Raw genomic sequence first — 22,176 nt, 5'->3', positions numbered from 1 at the left:
GCTAAAGAAGGAAGCTGACGAAACACAACGACGCCGCTCTATTATTGGCTCACTGATAACGTGGTTCCCCATCTTAAGAGTTAAGACCAGCAGTCCGTCTAAGAATTGTTCCATCTGTATTGTGTGGGACCAACCTGGTCTGTATTTCTTTATTTGTTGTGATTAACCAATGCAAATGCCACTGGCCATTTGGTCCGGTGGTCATCACCATTAAATGTGATGTTGGAGGTCAGAGGTTCAATCTCTGCCTCTCACAAATTTGTCACAATTTGTGGCGGTTTTAATTGACTTTCATCGATGGAGTCTGTACTCACATCGAACCCCTAACTATTTATTTGTTTATGGAACTAAATCTAATGCTTGAATATATGAAAAATAAACATTTAAGGAAAAATATTATGTGTATTCAAAGCAAACCAAGAGAATAAACTTAAGTTTTATTCATTTGCATATTTTTGTGAATGATGTACAGTTTTTCCATATACATTATTGATACGGTAAAAATTGATTGTTAATGTGTATCTATTTACGTGTTTGATTAATTGTGTACAACAATAACAAAATACTGGATCCAGATATGGCAATGGTTCAAGTTTGAATTGAAACTAGATCAGCACTCTGTCGAATCATAACTAGAATCGACTTTAAGGAGTTAAAATTGAGGTCGAAACAAAATTAGTGGTTTCAACTTTCAAGTTGGTTCAAATCTTTCAATTTAAAAAAAAAAAAAAACAGCTCAATGAGAAAATTGAGACAAATTTTCCCTTTTCATCTCAATTTAAATGAGAAAACTATGTATCTTTGATTTATTTAAAATGTTTAATAATGTGATGTATTTTGCATAGAATTTGTATCATTTTTTATTTTTCTTGTCGGTTAATAATACAATAAAAGCGTTATTTTCTTTAGCTTCTCTTCATTCTAATATCATTGTCTTATTCTTTTAAAATCAAATTTGTAATTACAAGTGATTATGTATAATTCGAAGGAACTAGAATTATAATCGGAAGAAACTGAAATTATATCCTAGATAATCGGAATTGGAGCCGAAATATTTGATGAGTTTAAAACTGTAAATGTAAACATCCTTGTAAAGGCTAGTTCCATTTTTATCTTTCAAAAAAAAAATATCCAAAATCGATGGTTTTGGATCGAAGCAGTAGTTTTAGAATTGTGGCCACCCCTAAATGGATGCATAGAAATTGAATCCAAATCAAGATTAATATGTGATTCACAAATGTCACTAAAGTCCTTAAGACTACAATGATTCCATTGATCAAAATTCTCTCTTTCCTTTCCATACTGCATGAAAATTATTGATCTGTGATTCACAAATGTCACGAATGTTCTTCTTTCAAGCTAGTTTTTGAAAGTGACATGAATGCAAGTGTTTTGCTTTGGGTTTTTAACAAAGATGTCCCATCTTTAGAAGTACGACAGCGATACTTTCTAGAACAGCATCACTATATTTGAAGGCCAAAAATATCTTCAGACAGTTCGATTTTGTCTAATATATCGCTTGTATCATAAATACATTTCTCAATTTATTTTTTTATATTTTTAATCATTTTTTTATTTCACATATATCACATTATAAATAGTGTTACAATAATTATTTCAAATAATACTCTATTCAAACACACTACAAAAGCTAATTCCTCAAAATAGCTAGCTCATTTAGATTGTTATTTTGTGAAATTTTTGTAGAAAAAGATATTGTAATGATTTGATGTATATGAAATTAAAAGATGATTAAAAAATATTTTTATAGAAAACATAAATTTTTTTTTAAAAAATTAGCAATGCAAACAAATGCGAAGCCAAATTAGAACAAGCACTGCACGGATTTCAGTTTTGTCTCGTAGCTTCTTCACTTTACCAATGGTATCAGCAAAGTACTAAAATATACCAAGCTAAGTGTTTTCATTAGATTAATCAAAAAAGAAAATAAAATATCCTTTTGCATTTTTTTAAACTCTCTAGTTCTAAATCCATCATGACAAGTAAAATTTGAAGAAAAAGAAAAAGAAACTTCAAACTTTACAAGTATTGAACATACAGACAGCCACAGATATAGAGGAAATGGGAACTACGTAGTTTAGTTTCATTACACACAAATTGCAGTTTTTTTGTGTCTGAATATTTGTGAGGCGTCTCATTTTGACCCGGGGGATGGAGAATCTTCTTCCCTAATATTTTTCTTGCCCACATTCATGAACTTGGACAGGGAACGTAGCAATTTAAATTATTTAATTAGCTTCGTCCACTATTCCCACACCATATGATTCATTGAATTATTTTAAGGGGTGACCAATGAACATCGGTGCCCCTAATTTATGTTTAACTTTAGATTTAAAGAGATTTTGTCTTCTTTATTTGCATTTTAACTCCTTTTTAATTTAAATATGTAATTTAACTTTTTGAATAACTATTATGGGGGATCTAAATCCACACCTTAACCACTAATATGACAATTAAGTCCCTATCACTTAATGAATTTCACTTATAACTTTTTGACAATTTTAAAATTATCATTTCATACAATAAAAACAATTTGCCATAACAATATTCATTCAATTATTTTCTAATTTTCTTTTAATCCATTTCTTGTTCTTTTTAATAATTTACACTACTCTGAGCATCTTTAAATAATTATAAACTCATGAAACCAATTAAGTTAGATAATAGAGTTAGAGATCTAGGTATTACAAATGTGTTTTAATTTCATAATTTTAATGTAATAGATATGCATCTAGTAAAAAAATATAAAAAAAAGAAACATCTAATGATGCATGTATTTGGTACAATGTTTGGAATATTAGAATTTTTTATAAGAAACATTAATAATATGATAATTTTAATTGTTGTACATTGAGAAAAACAAATTAAGAACACACATTACACATCCTATAAGCTCACAATTTCTCTAAAGCAATGAGAATTTCGTTGAAAACATTTAAAAGTTAAACTAATGGGAAAATGGTTAAAAGGATCGCGCTCAGCAAATTGCTTATAGTGTGTAAAGAAAAAAAAGGCATCAATTTAGAATGACAAAACGATTAAAAGAAAAGCCATTAAATGTTAAGGGTCTTGATGTCATATTAGTCTTTAAGGTGTGTATAGAGGAAGTAAGGGTGTGGATTTAACCCCTTCCTAACTATTATGTGGCCCATTTTAAATCTTAACAAGTGCTCGGTGATCACGAGACAAATTTATAACAAATGATAATGTCACAATCCATATTTTATTTTTACAGTAAATTTATGTTGAAATGACAGTACTAACCTTCTAAGTCCAAATTGCATTTGGACTTGAGAAAAGTAGTTTTGGCATTTTGTGCAAAAATATCAGTGGAACTAAAAAATGGGCTGTGGCATTAACAGCACCCCAAACTTTTTCAGTTGAACCACCGGAGCACGCCATCAATTAATTATCCTCTTGAATGCTTCTTTCAAAATAGTGTTATAATTTACAGGTCAATCATCAATTTGTTCCTATGTAGAGTTATGGCCAATTAGAGCTGTTAAACGAACCGAGCTGTTCGGTAGCTCGGTTCGTTTCGGCTCGTTCGTATTCGTGAAAGGCTCGTTCGAAATTTTAAACGAACCGAGTTCGAACGAATTTTTTTGTTCGATTAATAATCGAGCGAACACGAGCATGTTCGCGAGTTTTAACGAACATTCGCGAACATGCTAAACGAACGTTCGCGAACACGAACATGTTCGCGAGTTTTAACGAACGTTCGCGAACATAGACATAATTATCATTTAACAAATTTTAGGGTTAATTTTATGGCTGGACTTTTATATTTAGAGGGCAAATTTCTTTGTTTTATTTGTTGTTTTTATGTTAATGTTAGTTATATAGTTAATGAATAATAGAATTTAGTCACTTAGTGCTTTAATTATTTTTTAGAATGATTAATAATTTGCATGGCATATTTAAGGCATAAAATAATTTGGATTCGAGCATTTCGAACATGTTCGCGAACGGCTCGTTTATGTTAAACGAGCCGAACTCGAACTCGAACTCGAACACGAATTTTACTTAACGAACCGAACACGAACACAGGTTTGGAGTTCGAAAATTAACGAACGAACACGAACGTTGTTCGAACTGCTTAACGAACAGAGCTCAAACATGAGATACTCGGTTCGATTCGGTTCGTTTACAGCTCTATGGCCAATAAAGGCAACCTGGTAAAGTATGTTTTTAGAGTACTTTTGTTTTTCCTTTATGACATTGCCTATGATTTGTCACTGGTGAAGAATCTTTGACAAAATGGATAGTGGGAGAAGCTCTTTAAAAAAGAGTGCGTTGAGCTCCTCATGGCTATGTTATAATAGATCCGAATACTTGCCCCTGATCAACTTCAAGAGACGATAATTGCTCTAGTGAATAGCTAAAGGAAAATGGATAGATGGAAGATAGAAAAATAGAAGAGAAAAAAAACTAATTATAGAAATATCTTTTGACTGTTGGAAGGTTTTTCTTGTATGTGTTGTCCGAAAAGAGGAGGACTCAATGATTATTCATTCACCAGAACCGGAAGTCAATTTTTTAGTAGATAGGGACTCAATTTAGCAAGCAAATACATAAATATTCAAAGTTTTTCCTTTCCAAGATGATGAAAGACTTCAGTAGTCTTGCAGGTTTTTAGTCATGAAACATACGATCAACTTCCATCAACTCATCAACATGTATATGAATCCATCTCCCTTTGAAAAAGGCTTCTAATCTCACACGTTTTAAGCCATGAGATATGATCCATTTGCAATATATGTAATCTTAAATTAGAATGTTCGATTTTTCTTTGACGACCTTTTTGGTCCAACAGGATTACTTTGTCGATATGCAAATCTAATGTTTAGACTAAGTCCTTTTTCTATGGTGCCTGTTTCTCCGCTACATGATGCTTTTTCATGGCAATAATGAGTGTCAAAATCTGTTATTGCTAATTCTTATACCACCTGATGTGATTTTACCATTTATTTCAATTATATTTCTCATATTAAAAGGAAAAAAAATTCTTCAACTTACCCGAAAAGAAGCAAAGAACCTATCACTTTCACCCAAAAATAGAACAAAAAAATTTGAACAAAATGAAGAAAATTAGAGAGTACAGTCCTCTGGGCATTTTTAATTAGAGGAATATGCATAGCGATCTCTTTGAAAAGATTAGGTCCCTTTTGGATTGCTATTTTCTGAAATTTTTATAGAAAAATGTATTATGGCTATTTGATATATGTAAAATAAAAAGGTAATTGGGAAATATATTCACAAAAAATATAAAAAAATTTTGGAGAAAAATGGCAATCTAGAGTCTAAAGAAAAGAGATTCAATTTTGGCACTCCAATATTTACTGATGAAAATTCCTTTTTTTGACTTTATTAGAGGACAATATAATGTTTCTGTTGTTTGCTGCAATTACAAAACTCATTTTTTGTGATGTAGTAATTTGAGCGAGACATAGATGTACTTTTGTCTTTTAATTATCAATTTGAAAAGTCAGAAAAGGATGCCCTTACCCAAGATGTCAATGTCAGCGCCATCAAGTTGGGAGAAGATTTTTTACGGGAAAGGTGAGCACCAATTATTAATGCAACCGTTTTTGAATGATGTAATATCTTGTCAATAAGTTGTATTGTATTATTAATCACTTGTATAATTTTATAATGGGAATGTGGTTATTATATATGAAACTCTCATAGACAGTGATTGAACATCATACTATTGTTATGAAATTGTACAATTATCTAACAATGAGTTACAAATTATTCAAATGGTATTGCTAACAACTATTTTTACGTCATTCCCCATTGTTTACAATTTGGCGCATTTCCATTAAAATATATAAAACTCTGAAAGTTTCCAAAATTCTTGTTGATCGTATATTTCTTATATAAGACCAGCTTGACCAACAGATGTATCCAAATGCTGGAGACAAAAAAAAAATGTCATCCATTCATCTTTTGAAACTTCAAAATTTTTGTGAGTTGAATGACCATGAAAACCAAAAAAAATGGAATAACACTTCTTTATTATTTTATCACTCTTGGATGGGATTTGTCAGTTCATAAAAAATTTCTACTTGTGGGTAGCAGCAACAGTAGATAATTCCACATCCATAGTATCAGATATTATTATTAAATGTAAATATAGTTACTAACTAACTCATATTTTTGGAGTTTTCTATCTTGTATCTAGTGTATTCTATCATCTACTAACCACATGTATTTATAACATCTATTAACTGCCACAACCACTATATTTATCATATATTACCATACCTATATAAGACACCTCATGTACTTGTAGACATACACAAATTTAACTAATACAACATTCTCTTCATTTTCTCTTCTCTCTACTCCCCACTTTATCATGATATCAAAGCTCCAACTTGGAGCCAGATTTACAACTTTTTTTTGGCTTTCTTCCCATCACAAATTTTGATCTAATACAATAATCATCTCAATGCCTCTCACGCCCAGTTAGCGCCAAGATATTATTCAATCAAGTGCTACGTCATTATTGGGTCAACACTTTATTCTAATGGCATCTAATTTTGATTTCGATGTCTCTAATCCTACCACCATTGTTTTAGATAGTGCTAATTATGGATTAAGGATGCCCGCAATGAGAAGCTTTCTTAAAGGTCGTAAACTATGACGAGTCATCACAAGAAATCATTTCAAACCCACTCAAGAATAGGAAAAATCTTCTAATAAATGTGTTGATAGATTGAAAAAATGGGATAGTATCAATCACAAAATGATCTCTTGGCTAATCAATACTTCTACTCCCTCCATTGGTGCCCTTCTGCATAGTTTTGACACTGCAAAAGAAGCTTGGAATTTTTTGGCAGAAAGGTATACTACAACTGATTTGACTCATCAGTATCAACTTGTCACTAAAATACAACAGTTTCATCAAGAACCAGATCAGTCCATTGACTCTTTCCACTCTCGAATGAATAATCTTTAGGAACAGTTAACTGTTTTTGAACCTAAATGGCGATGTTCTGAAGATGCTGAACTTTTTATCAAATATAAAGACAACATTAGATCAGTTCAATTTCTAATAGTTTTATGTGATGGCTATGAGCCTATACGAGCAAATCTTTTATGCCGTCAACCTTTGCCTACATTTCGATCAGTTTAGCTGAATTGATCTCAAAAGAAACTCGTTTTCATAGCATGAATCCTAAAACTATTGAAATTGTTATGGCATTCGCTTCAAATTCACAAGCCCAACAATTTAAAGGAGAAAAATATCAAAAATTTAGAAAACAGTGTAACTACTGCAATTTTGGAGACACACAATAGATAAGTGCTGCAAACACCAAGCAGCTTTACGTTGAGATGGGTACAAACCTGTGGCAGCTATTCAATCAAATGAAACTTCTGATCCAAGTATGTGACAATCCCACTTTTTCCCAGGGTGAACCCTAAGGATTACCGAACTGCCTGCTCAACTCTCGTCGGGACTCAATCAACTAATGAACCAGCAACCCAAGAAAACTAACGAAATATCTTCGAAGTAAAGGTTACAAACTATAATGGAAATATAATCGTCACGTCAACTTCCCAAACTTAGAATATAGAGTTAAATGTCAAACTTATAATTCCAAACTTAATTTACATAATAAGTGCCAAACTTACAAGAGTCAAATGTAAAGTCTTCTTGTGACAGCCTCACCTTCCCCTAAGGCGAACCAAAGGGTTTGGCGGACTGCCTGCCCAACTCTTGCCAGGACTCATTCCTTCTCTTCCAACAAAATAAGATATAACCTCAAGAATAAGTGAAATAACAGTTCCCAAACTTAAAACGTATACTTACATACATTTCTATCTCAAATAGTAATACAATCCCCAAATAAGACAAAAGTTCTTATTTTCCAATACATTCAACCCTATCCAAGCACTAGCGCGAGTACAATCGCAAAAATTCAAAAGGACTAGACCATGCTAGTCTATATTGGTCTCACACCCTTGCTCGTATCTCCTGTAAGGAAAACAAAACTAACGGAATGAGCTAAAAGCCCAGTGAGGTTCCATACACATAATCAAAGAATTAAGTCCAAGACATTAATCATTGAAAACAAAACATTTCCAATATGAAAGCAATGGTAACACATTCATTAAAAGGATACATGCACATATGGAGCCATTCGTTTATTCATTCACCAACAATTTTCTTATTCCTTCAATCATTAAAAACACATTTGTAAGTGAAAACCCCTTCATTGTTTTTGTTATTCGTTCATTCATTTCATTTCCCTCTACTAGCCAATTCACTGGTCAGTCTCCACCAATCTTCGTGGTCATACTCGAGTATACCAAACATTATCCCAGGATCACCAATCGCCCGACCGAGTCTACTTCTAGCTCGAGTCAATCGGCAATGAAGGGTAAGGATCCAGTTCAACCAAAAGGCTTACATTCATGCACAATTAGTGTATAATCATTTAATCATAAAAATTTTACATTCATTTAGGTCGAGTGTGATAAAATACACACTCACCTAGCAAATTTCATTTTTAGCAATCATTGAAACATTTAACATTTAATCAAACATTCACAACAAGCCACATAGTCAATGGAAACATAACGTACAAAGAACACTCACCTAATTAAGCAAAATAACGTCCAAAGTTTCCTTCCGGATAACACCCTCAATCACCAAGAAACCTTAAGAATAACCAAGAGAAAATATTACGGTTTATCCATCCAAAATTTGGGTGAACCAAAGAAAATTCGAATAACTACTAGTATAAGGTATAAGTATGATTTTGGAAGTGAAAAGAGTACATTTAAATCAAAGGACATGAGAACCTAAGAGTTTCCTCAACCAAACATAAAACCAATACTCAAAAGGGTTTAAAACTCCATCAGAAAACAAAATGAAATGGAAGCCATGTTAGAATCCGCCCAGAAGTTGGCTGGATATCCAGCTGGATTGGCGGCTGGATTCAAGGCAGTGAGCAATCCAAATTATTTAACACACATAAACACCATCATATAACAAACATTATAGCACCAAAACAACAACAAAATTTGAAATTAACATGAGGGATTCAACAAGCCAAAATTCGGAAAGCAAGCATCCTCCATCTTCTAGTTTTCTTTTCCAACTTTTCAACTAAAACTAAGCCATATCTTCTCAAAAGAAGTATCAAACAAGCAAGTAAACATACAAAATCCTCAAGACCTCTACTTATAAAGTCACCTCAAGTTCTCTACCTAATGTCAAGGTTCTTGTGAACCCATCAACAACCCAACAAGCTTGTATGAAGAACCAAGAATAGAAGCGAATTTGGAGAGTCTTCTTGGAGGAAAATGGAAGACAAGGGAGCTGAAATTTTTGATAGGAAATGAGGGAGAGCAAGTCGGCCAAGGGAGAGAGGAGGAAGAAAGGTTTTGGGTAATAGTTGGGTGATTTGATGGTGTGAAAGAAAGATTGACATAAAGGTGCTTTTGTTCCCAAAAGTCAACAATTGAATAGTGAGCAATTAGTGCTCCTAATTGAGCTTAATTTAACTCACTCACCTCTAATCCCTCAATTAACTTTTCTTAGTCTACTATTAAGCATCCTTAATTCTCCAAGATTAATGTACTCTCGGATTGAATTTGTCTCGAAAAACGTGCATTCGCTATTTCTTGCTAAACGAGTTGTAGAAAAATTAAATTCGCTAACAAAACGTTTTAAAAATATAAATGAGACATTGTTCCATGCAAATGGATTCAAAATGGATGAAATAAATTATTCGAAGTAAACGGATAAATAAATAATTAAATAAGCTAGTAAAATAAAATAAAAGTAAGTAAAATAAAAATTCGGGTCCTCACAGTGGTTGTCATGATTTATACAGCTAGCGGGGGAAATATTGTACACACAAAATGATGGTATTATTATACAAAGAGAATTTTGATTTAACAGGTCCGTTTGGATTCCTTGTTTTTGCCTCTGTTTTTGAAAAACTGTTTTTCACATTCCAAATGCTACCATTAAATGTGTATTTCCAAAACAACTCCAAAAACACCATATCCAAACATTATATCAAAAACAACTCCATATGTATATTTCAATTATGTATATTATATATATATATATATATTATATTAATATAAATTGAAATATGCAAATTGAAAATTATATATTTATATATTATATATTATATAAATATTTATATACATTAATATTATACACAATATAATATAATATACATAATATGTAATATTGTATACATAAATGTATAAATATTTATACATAATATATTATGTACATTATATCATAATATATACATTATTAATGTATAATATTATTATGTACATTATTGTGTATAATAGTGTTATGTATAATATATAATATACATAATATGTATTAATGTATAAATGTACATTATGTATATTATTTTATATATATACAATATTATGTATATTATACAAATTAAAAATTAAAAATTATATATTTATAAATTAAAAATTATATAAATATTTATATAATGAAATATACAATAAATATTAAAAATTAAAATATTATATAAACACCATATTTATAATTAATATTAATGTATGTTATATATATATATATTAAATATTTGTATATTTATTTATACATATTATAAATATTTTATTTTATTCAAAAAATATTTTTATATATTTATAATATATTTAGATAAATATTATATATTATATAAATTATATATAATATAATATATCTTATATATTATATATATTATACATTTATATAAATGTATATTTATACATAATATATATTAATGTATATTTATAATATACATTTATATTATGTATTATATATAATATAATACATTTATAATACATTTATACATTTATATTAATATACATAATATTAATTTTACACTTATACATAATATTAATACATTTATATTAATTATATTAATACATTTATACATAATATTAATATATATTTATAATATATTAATTTATACAGTTATATAATATTCATTTATAATTTATACATATATAATAATATACACTTATATATTTATAAATATATTTATATTATGTATAATATAATGCATTTATATATTTTTATATAAATATATAAATATATTTAATTATAAATATGGTGTTTATATAATATTTTAATTTTTAAATTTATTGTATATTTCATTATATAAATATTTATATAATACATAATTTATAAATATATAATTTTTAATTTTTAATTTGTATAATATACATAATATTGTATATATATAAAATAATATACATAATATACATTTATACATTAATACATATTATGTATATTATATATTATACATAACACTATTATACACAATAATGTACATAATAATATTATGAATTAATAATGTATATATTATAATATAATGTACATAATATATTATGTATAAATATTTATACATTTATGTATACAATATTACATATTATGTATATTATATTATATTGTGTATAATATTAATGTATATAAATATTTATATAATATATAATATATAAATATATAATTTTCAATTTGCATATTTCAATTTATATTAATATAATATATATATATATATATATATATATATATATATATATATATATATATATATATATATAATATACATATGGAGTTGTTTTTGAAATTTGTAATAGTTAGAAGATTATTCTTCAAATTTTGCAAGGTTGAAGGTAGGAGAGGGGAGGAGGGCGGGGAGGGCGGGGAGGCGATTGCCCACTCTTAACGCAATGTGGATGTGCCGCTGATTGGAAGACTTGACACAAAAAAGGGCAAATTTAAATGTATTTTTAAATCCATTCAAACACAACTCCAATGCGCCATCTGTTCATCAAAATCATCGGAAACCTCTCTCACTAAGTGACTAAGTCCATGCATAGCCAACTGAGAAGGGATCCTTTTCTATGCAGAGGAGAAGAGAGTGTCAATAGAAGGGGGAAAACATCACTAAACTTGAGTGGCAGGTAAAGCTAAGAACGTTTGTAAAAGACACTTATCCGTACAAATAGGAATCCGAATTACATTTTAAAAATCGACTTAAACTTATGTTATTAATGTCCATAATATATATCTGATCAAGTTAATAACAAAAATTGAAAAAAATTACAACCACCATATTCTAGTGTACTGAAGCTTCTAGAATGAGTTTAATAAAATTTTACAATGTTGGCATTATTCAATCATGTAAAACAATGTTGAAGGCCACAAAAAATTGTAACAAATTATACCGTTGGGTTCTAATCAAAATTTTATATATTTTAATTATTAGTTGATATTTTCTTTAATGAAGTGTGTGAAATGAGAAGGACTAAGAAGTACAAAAGACGTTTTGATCAAGGTAGTAGTCTCTTTTAACAAGAGATTGTTTGTAATATATACACCTACATAGGATGTCATAAAAGGTACATTCTTAAGTAGTATCCGTCTAAAAGGATAATAGCTATACATGAATTTAAAAAGCCGAATGTTGTTAGAACCTGAAAATGAAGAAACTGCACCAATTTCTTGGTTTAGCAATAATAAAAATTTGAAACAATTTATTTTTTCCTTAAATTTCTATTTACATTTTTATTTTATTTTTCATTTTGTTTTAGCTTAAATTTGAGTGTTCGAATCTTGCTGGAGATTATTCTTTGAACATGCAACTTTGAGGTGGTGAAATTGGTTGAATTTAGTGAACTATAAAATTATTAATGCTATTTGCCTTGAAAAAAGTTTTTATTTTTATTTTAACAATTTCCATAAATAGGACTAGTCAACGCTCCTTTCTCTTTTGGTTAGCAAACCTATGCTGTTGCACGAGGGTTTTGGAACAACCTTTTTGTATCACTGGAGCAAACATACTTTATTTTTCCTTCCCTTTACCTTTTTTCCCTCATAAAAGAGCCACCTAGTGGGGAGTTTTGGACCATTGAAGCATGCATCATTAACACTTCTCCCCAAATTTTCACTCTCACATATACATATTATATTGCAAAATTTCTAATTCCATTTGATGGTTTTTACAAACTTGAGGTTGGAAATTGCTAGCCCTCAAACCTTTGTGGTTTCACGAGGGCACTTGAATGAGATGTAAAATTACAGGGATAATGGAATATACATTAGCCGAGCACAATGTACAGTTCCACAAGGGAACTTGAATGAAATGTCAAATTATAGGGATGTATACTATCTCAACTCAACTATGTATTAATCTTATATACATTATCAATATATACACTATTACCTTTAACAACATGACACGTGCAAAATTTGAACTCAAAATTTGAACTTGAAATTCAAATTTTTGTTGATGTGTCTATCATGCATTCAACAAATAGGATTACATCTTCAACTAATATTGAATAACAAATATTAAATCTAGTAACAGCCTTAATGCAATTTCTTTGTATCAAATATATTCTAGTAGAAAGGGAGAATAAAAATTAAAAATGAGTACAAAGCATCATAGATGATTTCTGATATTACAATTGTCCAGAAGAGCTGATATTGTAAAGTCAAAGAGAACCTAATGAAGCTTAAAAGTAAAACTGCACGTGCAATAATCGTGAAAGTAAATCATAATACTATGAGAAATTGTATTGAGTATAAGCGAGAGGTCTCGACAGTGTATATACTATCATCGTTTGATATATAACAACTAATTTGAATTTGAATTTGAATTTCAAATTTTGTAGTTATATCATACATTCAACCGCAATACAATGTATGTGTGTATGTTGCTGAGAAGATACAATAATGTTCAATCAAAAGACTCTTTTACAAGCTAAAGGTGCTGAATATATGAAACCGTTTGCAGAAGAAATATTTAAGTGTGATATTACAATTAATTGTTAAGCAGATTACTTTAATCGATGGACGTGTTAAGATGATACTTAATATAATTAGTCAGTTATATATGTGTCATGTATGACGCTTTGCCCTGCAGCCCTCACGAAGCAGATTACTTTAATCGATGGATGTGTTAAGATGATACTTAATATATTTAGTCAGTTATATATGTGTCATGTATCACGCTTTGCCCTACGGCCCTCACTAACAACTACAAAAAGCAGCCACCTCAAAACATTTCTTTTTTTCAATTCATTAACATTTCATTATAAACTAATTTAAACTTAATCCCACCAATTATTTAAATAAATTGTGATCAATTTTGCTGGATTCATAGAAGAGTCACCACTGACGCCTTCCAAATTTCATAGGTTGACCTTCTTAGAAGTTCACTAATTATTATTTAAACTATTATTTTGGCCCCCGCATTGACTATTATCAACATGTTTTATTCGTCTTTCCCGGGCTCCAAGAATACCGATGTTTAATAAAATTAAGTGTGAACCATTCAAATAGTTTTTGAAGTGTTTTGAAACTTCTAATTTGCTTCTTAATTACTGTTAGAATGAGATAATCTCAGTCCTCGTCCCTTATCTTAGTTCAGTTGAATCATTTGGTTTCAATAACGAAAAAAGCTAAACTAGTTTAATTTTCTCTAGTGGCTTCACCTCCTTTTTTGGATAAAATTCAGTTACTCCTTTACATTGGTGGAATGAATAGTTAAGTACTTAAATTCATTCGTCTCTAACTATGAAAAAGTGATAACATACTTGAAATGAAGAATAATTACCATACAAAAAGGAAAGGAAAAGGCTCAAAAACTTGTGAAACCAAATATGAGAGATCAAATGTATTTTTTCTTAAGCTAAAAATTGGTTCAACTAATGCTTTATACATTAACGTCAATCTTACTTGAATATAAACCTTTGTGAATATAGATAATAGATATGATCATATAATCACAAGAATATGACCTTAAGAAGATTTAGTAAGGCATTTGTCTAATGGCGGCTTCGCCCCCAAAGCTATTTTCAAGGAGCTGGAAGGTATATTTTCTAATTTCCTGTGGGGGTCGACTGACGAAGGTCCAAACACCATTGGATTCGGAGGAAAGATTTGTGTGTTTTGCGCGAAGAAGAGGGGTTGGCTTCCGTCTACTAGAGGATATTCATAGGGCCTTCTCCATCAAATTATGGTGGAATTTTCGTTCCAAGTCGTCCTTGTGGGTCTCATTTATGCATGCAAAGTTTTGCCGGGTGGTGCACCCCAACCTGGTATTTTTTGAGAAGGGCTCAGAGGGGTGGAGAAGGATGGTGAAAGTCCGAGCCTTGGCGGAGAGGCACATTGGATGGATCATCTGGTCCGAGAGCTCTAATTTTTGGTTTGACAATTGGCTAGGTACTGGGGGGCTGGCGGATTGGTTGGATAGCGTGTCGGACCACAAGGTGGCGGAATTTGTGCAAGGCGGTTCCCGGGACGTCCGCAGGATTTCACAATGGGTACCTCTGGATATAGTTGCAGAGATTGGCCAAACGCACCCACCTGTTGGGTCGCTTCCTGACCTAATGGTTTGGCGACCGGAGCCATCGGGCCATTTTACGCTCAAGACGGCTTTCTCCTTGGTCCAGCATCATTCTAGGCCTTCACTGCTATTCAATCGCATTTGGCATCCAGGGGTGCCACTGAGGGTTTCGTTTTTCCTCTTGCGCCTACTACGGGATCGCCTCCCCTTGGATTGTTCCGTATGGAAGTTGGGGATTCAGGGACCTTCTCGATGTTTGTGCTGCCCATCTCCTGAGATTGAGACTACGGAGCATTTGTTTGGCGATGGGGTTATGGCACGGTATGTGTGGAGGTTCTTTGGGGCTCCGGTTGGAATAGGTTGGTCAGGGTCTTCGTTTCGTGTATGTATGGCAGCCTGGTGGGAGGGACGGCAACGGAATAAGCTTTTGAGGTTTGTCCATTAGGTTGTCCCTTTGATGATCTGCTGGCATCTCTGGAAGGCTCGCAACGGTATGAAGTACGAGGCCAAGAGGATTGTAGGGGCACAGGTATGTCAATTGATCTTATCAGAGATGCTACAGTTGTTCAGGATCCAGTTTCCGGACTGTCGGGTTCCGTCGTGGTCGTGGATCCAGTTCCATTTGGCCATATCAACATGGAAACCGGCGGTTTCACATAGGTTGGTGAAATGGGTACGACCTTTCCACGGAAGTCTAAAGCTTAACACGGACGGTTTTTCGAAGGGTAACCCTGGCTTGAGTGGAGGAGAGGGGGTACTGCGTGATAGGGGGGAGGATGGTGCTGGCATTTTCATGTAGTTTCGGTTTGGCTTCGAGTAGGCTGAGGCCCGCGCCCTGTTGGTTGGGGTCAAATTGTGTCTCCAGAGGGGCATCGATACCTAGGACGTTGAACTGGACTTGTTGGTTTTAGTCCGCATCTTGAATCGATTAGTACGTTGCCCATGGGGCATTCACACGGAGGTGCAGCAGTTGATGGGGGTGGCGTCTCATTTTCCTCGGATTCTTCACTGTTACCGTCAGGCGAACCAGGTCACGGATACATTGGCGAATACTGGTTGTCAGCAGGCCCGTGACGATATATATTTGGCAGCTTCGGATTTGCCCCGTTTAGCGTGAGGAGCTTTATTTCTAGATAGGCTAGGAGTGCCATCCCTCCACCGGGTTGTTGTGAGGGAGGGGTAGTTTTTGACCATTGGCGCTTGTAACTTTGGTTTTTCCGTTTAATAAGATAATCTATTGAGATAGAAAAAAAGGCATTTGTCTAATGGCTAAACTTGTGACATTAGGTATTAGAGGTCCTAGATTCAAGTATCCCTACCTCCTTCTCGCTTCTTAAGTCCCACACCTCCCTTGTTGAAAAAAATTAAAAAAAAATTATTTCACTTCTTAAGTCTAATCCTTCACCTACTAAAAAAAATTAAAATAAAAAAGTATGAATCACTTAAGAAGTAGGATATGACCTTTGTGCCTTACAGAAGTAGTGGACATTGATATATAGGCCTTTAGAATGAGTGGGCTTGCTTGGATTCACCTTTGTACTTTAGAGAAGTGGTGTACACTGATGCACAAGCAAACTTTGGTCGCAAGCACCTCTAAAAACAAGACAAAGAAATGAAAGACACACAGCACCTCAGTACGTCTAGCAAATGCTTACCATAGAGTTATTCCTTCTGACGCTTGAGCTTTTGCTTTTCATGCAACATTCACCGAGTGGTTGTGCTGCATTCTTTAGCCTTAATTCCAGTCCAGTTTGGAAATGGAGATATCTCAGAAATTGCGGGAATGTGGTAGTGTGAAAATGTTTGATTTTGCTGACTTTCCCACCAAGGGGAAGTGGCTCTTATTCCAAGAGAGAGCACTTCTACTAAGAGTGAGAAACACCTCTACTTAGAGAGAGGATCCCTCAATTCTCCTACTATGTATCATATGGTAGGCATTTTTGGTCCACCGGTTAAAGGATAAGAATTTACATCAGACACTTTGATTTTTCTTTAATAATTGAATGTACCACCTATTAGTGTCAGATAACAATTTCTTCATGCAAATAATCTATAATATGATAACAGTAGCATACCAATGATATCAAATATACTGAATACGATAAACATTGAATTTATTTTTCTAAATAATAGATGTTATACTTAAGATGCATATGGATATTGAAAATAAAAGGTTCTATATAGTGCATATAAATAGATTATTCCAAAATACTTTTACTTAATAATTGTTTGCAAGGTTATGGATTCTTACTTTGTCACAGTAGCACATTGCACAAATTAAAAACATAATTTGAACCTGCACATTAGTTTATGGAAATTTTATTTACGTAACAAAATAGTTGTAGTATTCTTTTCATTTTTCTTTTACATCATGGAACAAAATTTTATAAGTTAAAATTGTAAATTATTTTGTCCAATTTGTATGATTGATTCATCCTGCAGAGTAATTACCTTGAAAATTGATGAATTTTTATTGTGAAAATGAACTACAAAAAATGTACGAAATATTAGTGATTCAACCTTGTAGAGAATGTTTATCATTTACGAATTAAAATATTTTCTATTTTTATTTACTTTATTTAGTTAAAAAATATTGATTTTGAATAAAATAATAATTGTTAGAAGAGAGGAAAAAATAAAATTGGTCTTATCAAACCATGAAAATTCAATACTTGAGATGTTAATCTTCCAAATCAATTTTAATAAGGATGTTTGATGATCAAAGAAGATGAGTGTAAAATGCCTATAGAACGTGAAAATGAAACTTTCTATGAGAATCTTCATGTTTAAATAAGCAAATACTAACCACCAAGGTCGGCTTAGTGGTCAAGGAAGATTTTTTGAATCTTTTCTACTGTTAGGTTTAGAGTTCGAATCCTGTGCTTGATAGTTAGGGGTGGAAAGAGTGTGACAAAGAGTGGAAAAGTAAAATAAAAAAAAATGAAGAAATACTAACAATCATGTTATTGTTATAAATTTTTAAGAAAAGAAGAAATGCTATAATTAGGAAAAAATTACCTAAATAAGAGTTTACAAAATATAGTTGAAATTTGAGGGTAACAACGTGACAAAAAACAAGACCTAAATTAATAAATTATTTCTTTTCATCTTCAATGGCAAAGCAAACATTTGCACTTCGGGCTTTGGGACTTGAATCATTTTCAACATCGTAAGTATCCATTATTTAATTAAAATCTATGCTATTATGACTGGTAGACCCTCCTACACTTTTCAAACTAAAATCTATAGGATTTTGATCACTATACATTGTTTTCATGAAATCTTTGTCTTGGAATAATTCTTCAAAGAAATCTTGATCTTTAGCAGCATCATAAGAGTGATCGATGGTTGGTGACTTCAATGGATCATAATAATCACTAACAGCTTCGTTTGAAGTTTCTACAGAAAACCCATGCTATTGAGAAGAAGGCGAATAATAAATTCGACTTTTGGCTTCAATTGGCAGTAGTTTTCGTAGTTGTACTTGTTGGTTGGTGCTGATGTTCTTATTGCTTCAACTTGTCAAATTCTTGTTTCCTTTCCCCGAGCATATTGGTAACAATAGAGAACAAGTTGATCAAACCATTTGTCTGCCTCATGTCAAAATTTTCTACGGTAATACTTTGATTTGAGAGTTTAAATATATAATTCCCAGACTCTCTTTGATCATTCTTTTCTGAAAACTTTGCAACATTTTGATATTTATTCTCGACAAGATCAGATAGATAATTCGCTTGAGTTTTGGACTTTGAATACCTCTCAAAATCAGGCGTGTTGATGAATCTTCTTACTTTTTCTTCAACGTCCTCATGAGATGGCCATAATACTTCATCATTTTGTTTAAGATCCTGAACAATAAGTGCAACATTCACATCGCATAATGTTGAAAGCTCATTAGCTTTTTTGAACAAGCTCTCTCGTCTTTTATTGAGGATGGATTTTCTTGTAATCTCACTAGGAATTTCAACATGCCTAATTTTCTTTCTAGTCATGTTGAATATATCTTGAGTGAGCTTCCATGCCATATCTTAGGTGTTATTTATAGGTTTCAAAAATTTGACTTCTCCTTTGCAGTGTGAAGTGATTACATCCATTGCAATGTATAAGTCTAAAAAATTTGGTATGTTCATTTCGTAAAAGAATATTTTTAATAAATTGAATGATTTACCTAATTAAAATATTTTTAGTAAGTATCCACTAATGGAGAATTGTATGATTTTAAGAAAAAATTTATTCCCTATCTCATGGCAACGGAATTTTTGTATTTATTACTTTCTTATTTCCATTGTCAGTACTTCGCATATACTAAACAATAATTCTATTCAATTACTTAGTCAAGAGTAAAATATTAAGTAATTCAATATGGTCTAAAGCAAGATAATTTGCATTAAATAAGAAAATTATGTAAACAATCATAGAGAATATACGTGCTTTCACTTCATTTGGATTCCATGCCAAGCCAAAAAAAGAAAAATATTTCTTATGCATATATAGATATTTAATGATTTGATAAATTTACTCCAATCAGCTAAATCTTACCAAAATATGTGAAATTATATGCATCTCTATTTTAAGATGGATATACTTCACGAAGAAGAATTAATTGTGGAGACTAGTTTTTTTTTTCTTTTTTTTTAATGTAGGGGATGGGTGAGTTTTAAGAAGTGGGGAGGAGGAAGATGGGACTTGAACCCAGGACCTCTAAATATTGACATCGCAACCTTAAATACTAAAGTAAAAAGAACCACAAATTTTGAATATATAAGATATGAAGTTGCTCGATTGAAACTTACGCAAGATATAAACTAAAATGCAATATTGCAACCAAATTAAGTAAAATGATAATGTGAATACAAACTATAATAAATAAAGGTGAAACTTATTTGATCCATATTAGATTGAAAATTATATTACAAGCTGAACCTTCTTTTTAAATTTTCCAGCAAAGAAGTGGTGGAATTTAAGAAGTGGGGATGAGGATGGGAGATTTGAATCCGGGAATTGTTAGTCCTTTAAAAAAAAATTCTAATAGGGAAGGGTTGAAATTTAAGAAGTGAGGAGGGAGAAGGGGGATTGGAGATTAGGACTTCTAAATCCTTGGTACCACAAGAATGAAAATATCTTGATAACCAAAATTTCACTTCTATTCAATCAAACTGACACATTAAAAAATGTATTCTTAGCAATAAAAAACTAGACTAGCTAGAGAGGAATAGTAACTTACATTTACAATTTATAAATTAGAAAAGGTCCTATTACCGAATAAAATATTACACATATCTAATTCACAAATATGTATTTAAAGGGAAGAATGAATCACCAATACGAAACTAGATGTATACGTTTAATTTCTATTAGGGAAAAAATAAAATAATGTGTATTGACCCAATACAAATGATCAATTATCATAAATCATGTTAAAAAAGCAGCGAAGCAAGAATCTTTAACATTATTATAATGAAATGAAATTAAGAAGATAATTTCTCGATATTACCTTATAATCAAATATGAGTGATGATACCGTAGCATTTGAAGACATTATTTCAATTGAACAAAGTGAGAGTTGCGAAAGTAAAAAATCAGGACAAACTGATAACAAGAATTCTCTTTCAAGGTTTTTTCTTTTCAAAATATAAATAATGCTAAAGAGAGTTCGTCGCCACTCGTAAGAATTTTAGTCGAATAATAATTGTCGAAATATTTAACCCTTTATAGCGAGTTTCTAAAGATATGTTACAAATATTCTCAGATTCATTAACGTCTATCTATAAAAGATTGTATTAACTTACCTAATTTAACTTTTTATCCCAGATTGATAAAAGTATTGATTTATTAATGATTTTGAGAACGCATAATTCCTACTGCTGGTTTTGCCCATGCTTAGCACAAAATTGTTGAATTTGAAAAACAAATGTTCTAGAACTTTAAAGCAGAAGGTAACAAGCACTTAGTCAAGAAATGATTTTTTATTGTATACATGAAACTTTTCAGAAGTGCAAAATATCTTAGTGGGGATGAAATTTAAATTTTAATATCAAATAATTCCAAATTTGCATTGTTTCAAGCTATGCAATATTTGTAGAATCACAAAATGATTGACTGGACATTATCTCATGATTTAAAGTTAAATAAAAAAAATTTTATGCTTGCCATTTAAGATATTTTTACTTTATGATTGCCTTCAGTTTGCTTGACATGTATGAATACCCTATTTATTTTTTTATTTTCTTAATTGATATCAAAGGCTTCGTATATAAAACTAACTCACTTGTTAATTGAATATTACATGGTACAATAAATTTTCAATTTTCAACATCGCGATACATTAAAATTTTACAAGCTCTTGATAATCAAACAGACCTCACTAAATATCAAGGCAAATTGGAAGAAAGCATTTTTTTTAAAAAAATTTTCTCAACCAGCCTTTTCTTTTAAACTACCGAGCAAATTTTGAAAGAAACTCTCAATGTTGATGTAATCCACAGGGTAGTAACTATTTAACTTTAAAACTTTTATGACTTTGTACAAATTTATTTGTCATGCTTTAGAAGTTAACCAAACCAACTTTTATTGAATAGCTTTGGCAATGATGAGTCACTTTATTTTATAATTTATTAAAAGAACTGCATTATATATTAAACCTATTTCAACATAATATTGGTCTATTTATGAAAGAGAATTAATTTGGTATTGTGAGGACCCGTAAAATTCTTTATATTTTTCTTAAAAATGCCCTTCTATTTGGAAATAACTAATTTATAATAGCCATACTACTCAATCACCCCACAATAAGTGCAAATGAACCTAGAAAGTAGGG

General features: G+C 31.3%; 1 protein-coding gene across 1 annotated transcript; it reads left to right on the top strand.

The window, feature by feature from the left end:
• Positions 1 to 14,841: 14,841 nt before the first annotated feature.
• On the top strand, positions 14,842 to 16,019 carry LOC140036368 (uncharacterized). Its single transcript, XM_072077749.1, has 2 exons — positions 14,842 to 15,718; positions 15,805 to 16,019. The coding sequence occupies exons 1-2, from the start codon at positions 14,842 to 14,844 to the stop codon at positions 16,017 to 16,019; spliced, it is 1,092 nt and encodes a 363-aa protein (XP_071933850.1).
• Positions 16,020 to 22,176: the final 6,157 nt, after the last annotated feature.

The sequence above is a fragment of the Coffea arabica genome, chromosome 2e (assembly GCF_036785885.1).
Source record: "Coffea arabica cultivar ET-39 chromosome 2e, Coffea Arabica ET-39 HiFi, whole genome shotgun sequence".
NCBI classification, from domain to species: domain Eukaryota; kingdom Viridiplantae; phylum Streptophyta; class Magnoliopsida; order Gentianales; family Rubiaceae; genus Coffea; species Coffea arabica.
This window is presented reverse-complemented; position numbering and strand designations above follow the sequence as displayed.

Bases quoted from the DNA above. Each gene is read 5' to 3' on its own strand.
- LOC140036368 (XM_072077749.1), top strand. From the start codon at position 14,842: ATGGCGGCTTCGCCCCCAAAGCTATTTTCAAGGAGCTGGAAGGTATAT. The intron at 15,719-15,804 runs GTTGGTCAGGGT...TTTGTCCATTAG, and splicing joins TGGGGCTCCGGTTGGAATAG to GTTGTCCCTTTGATGATCTG.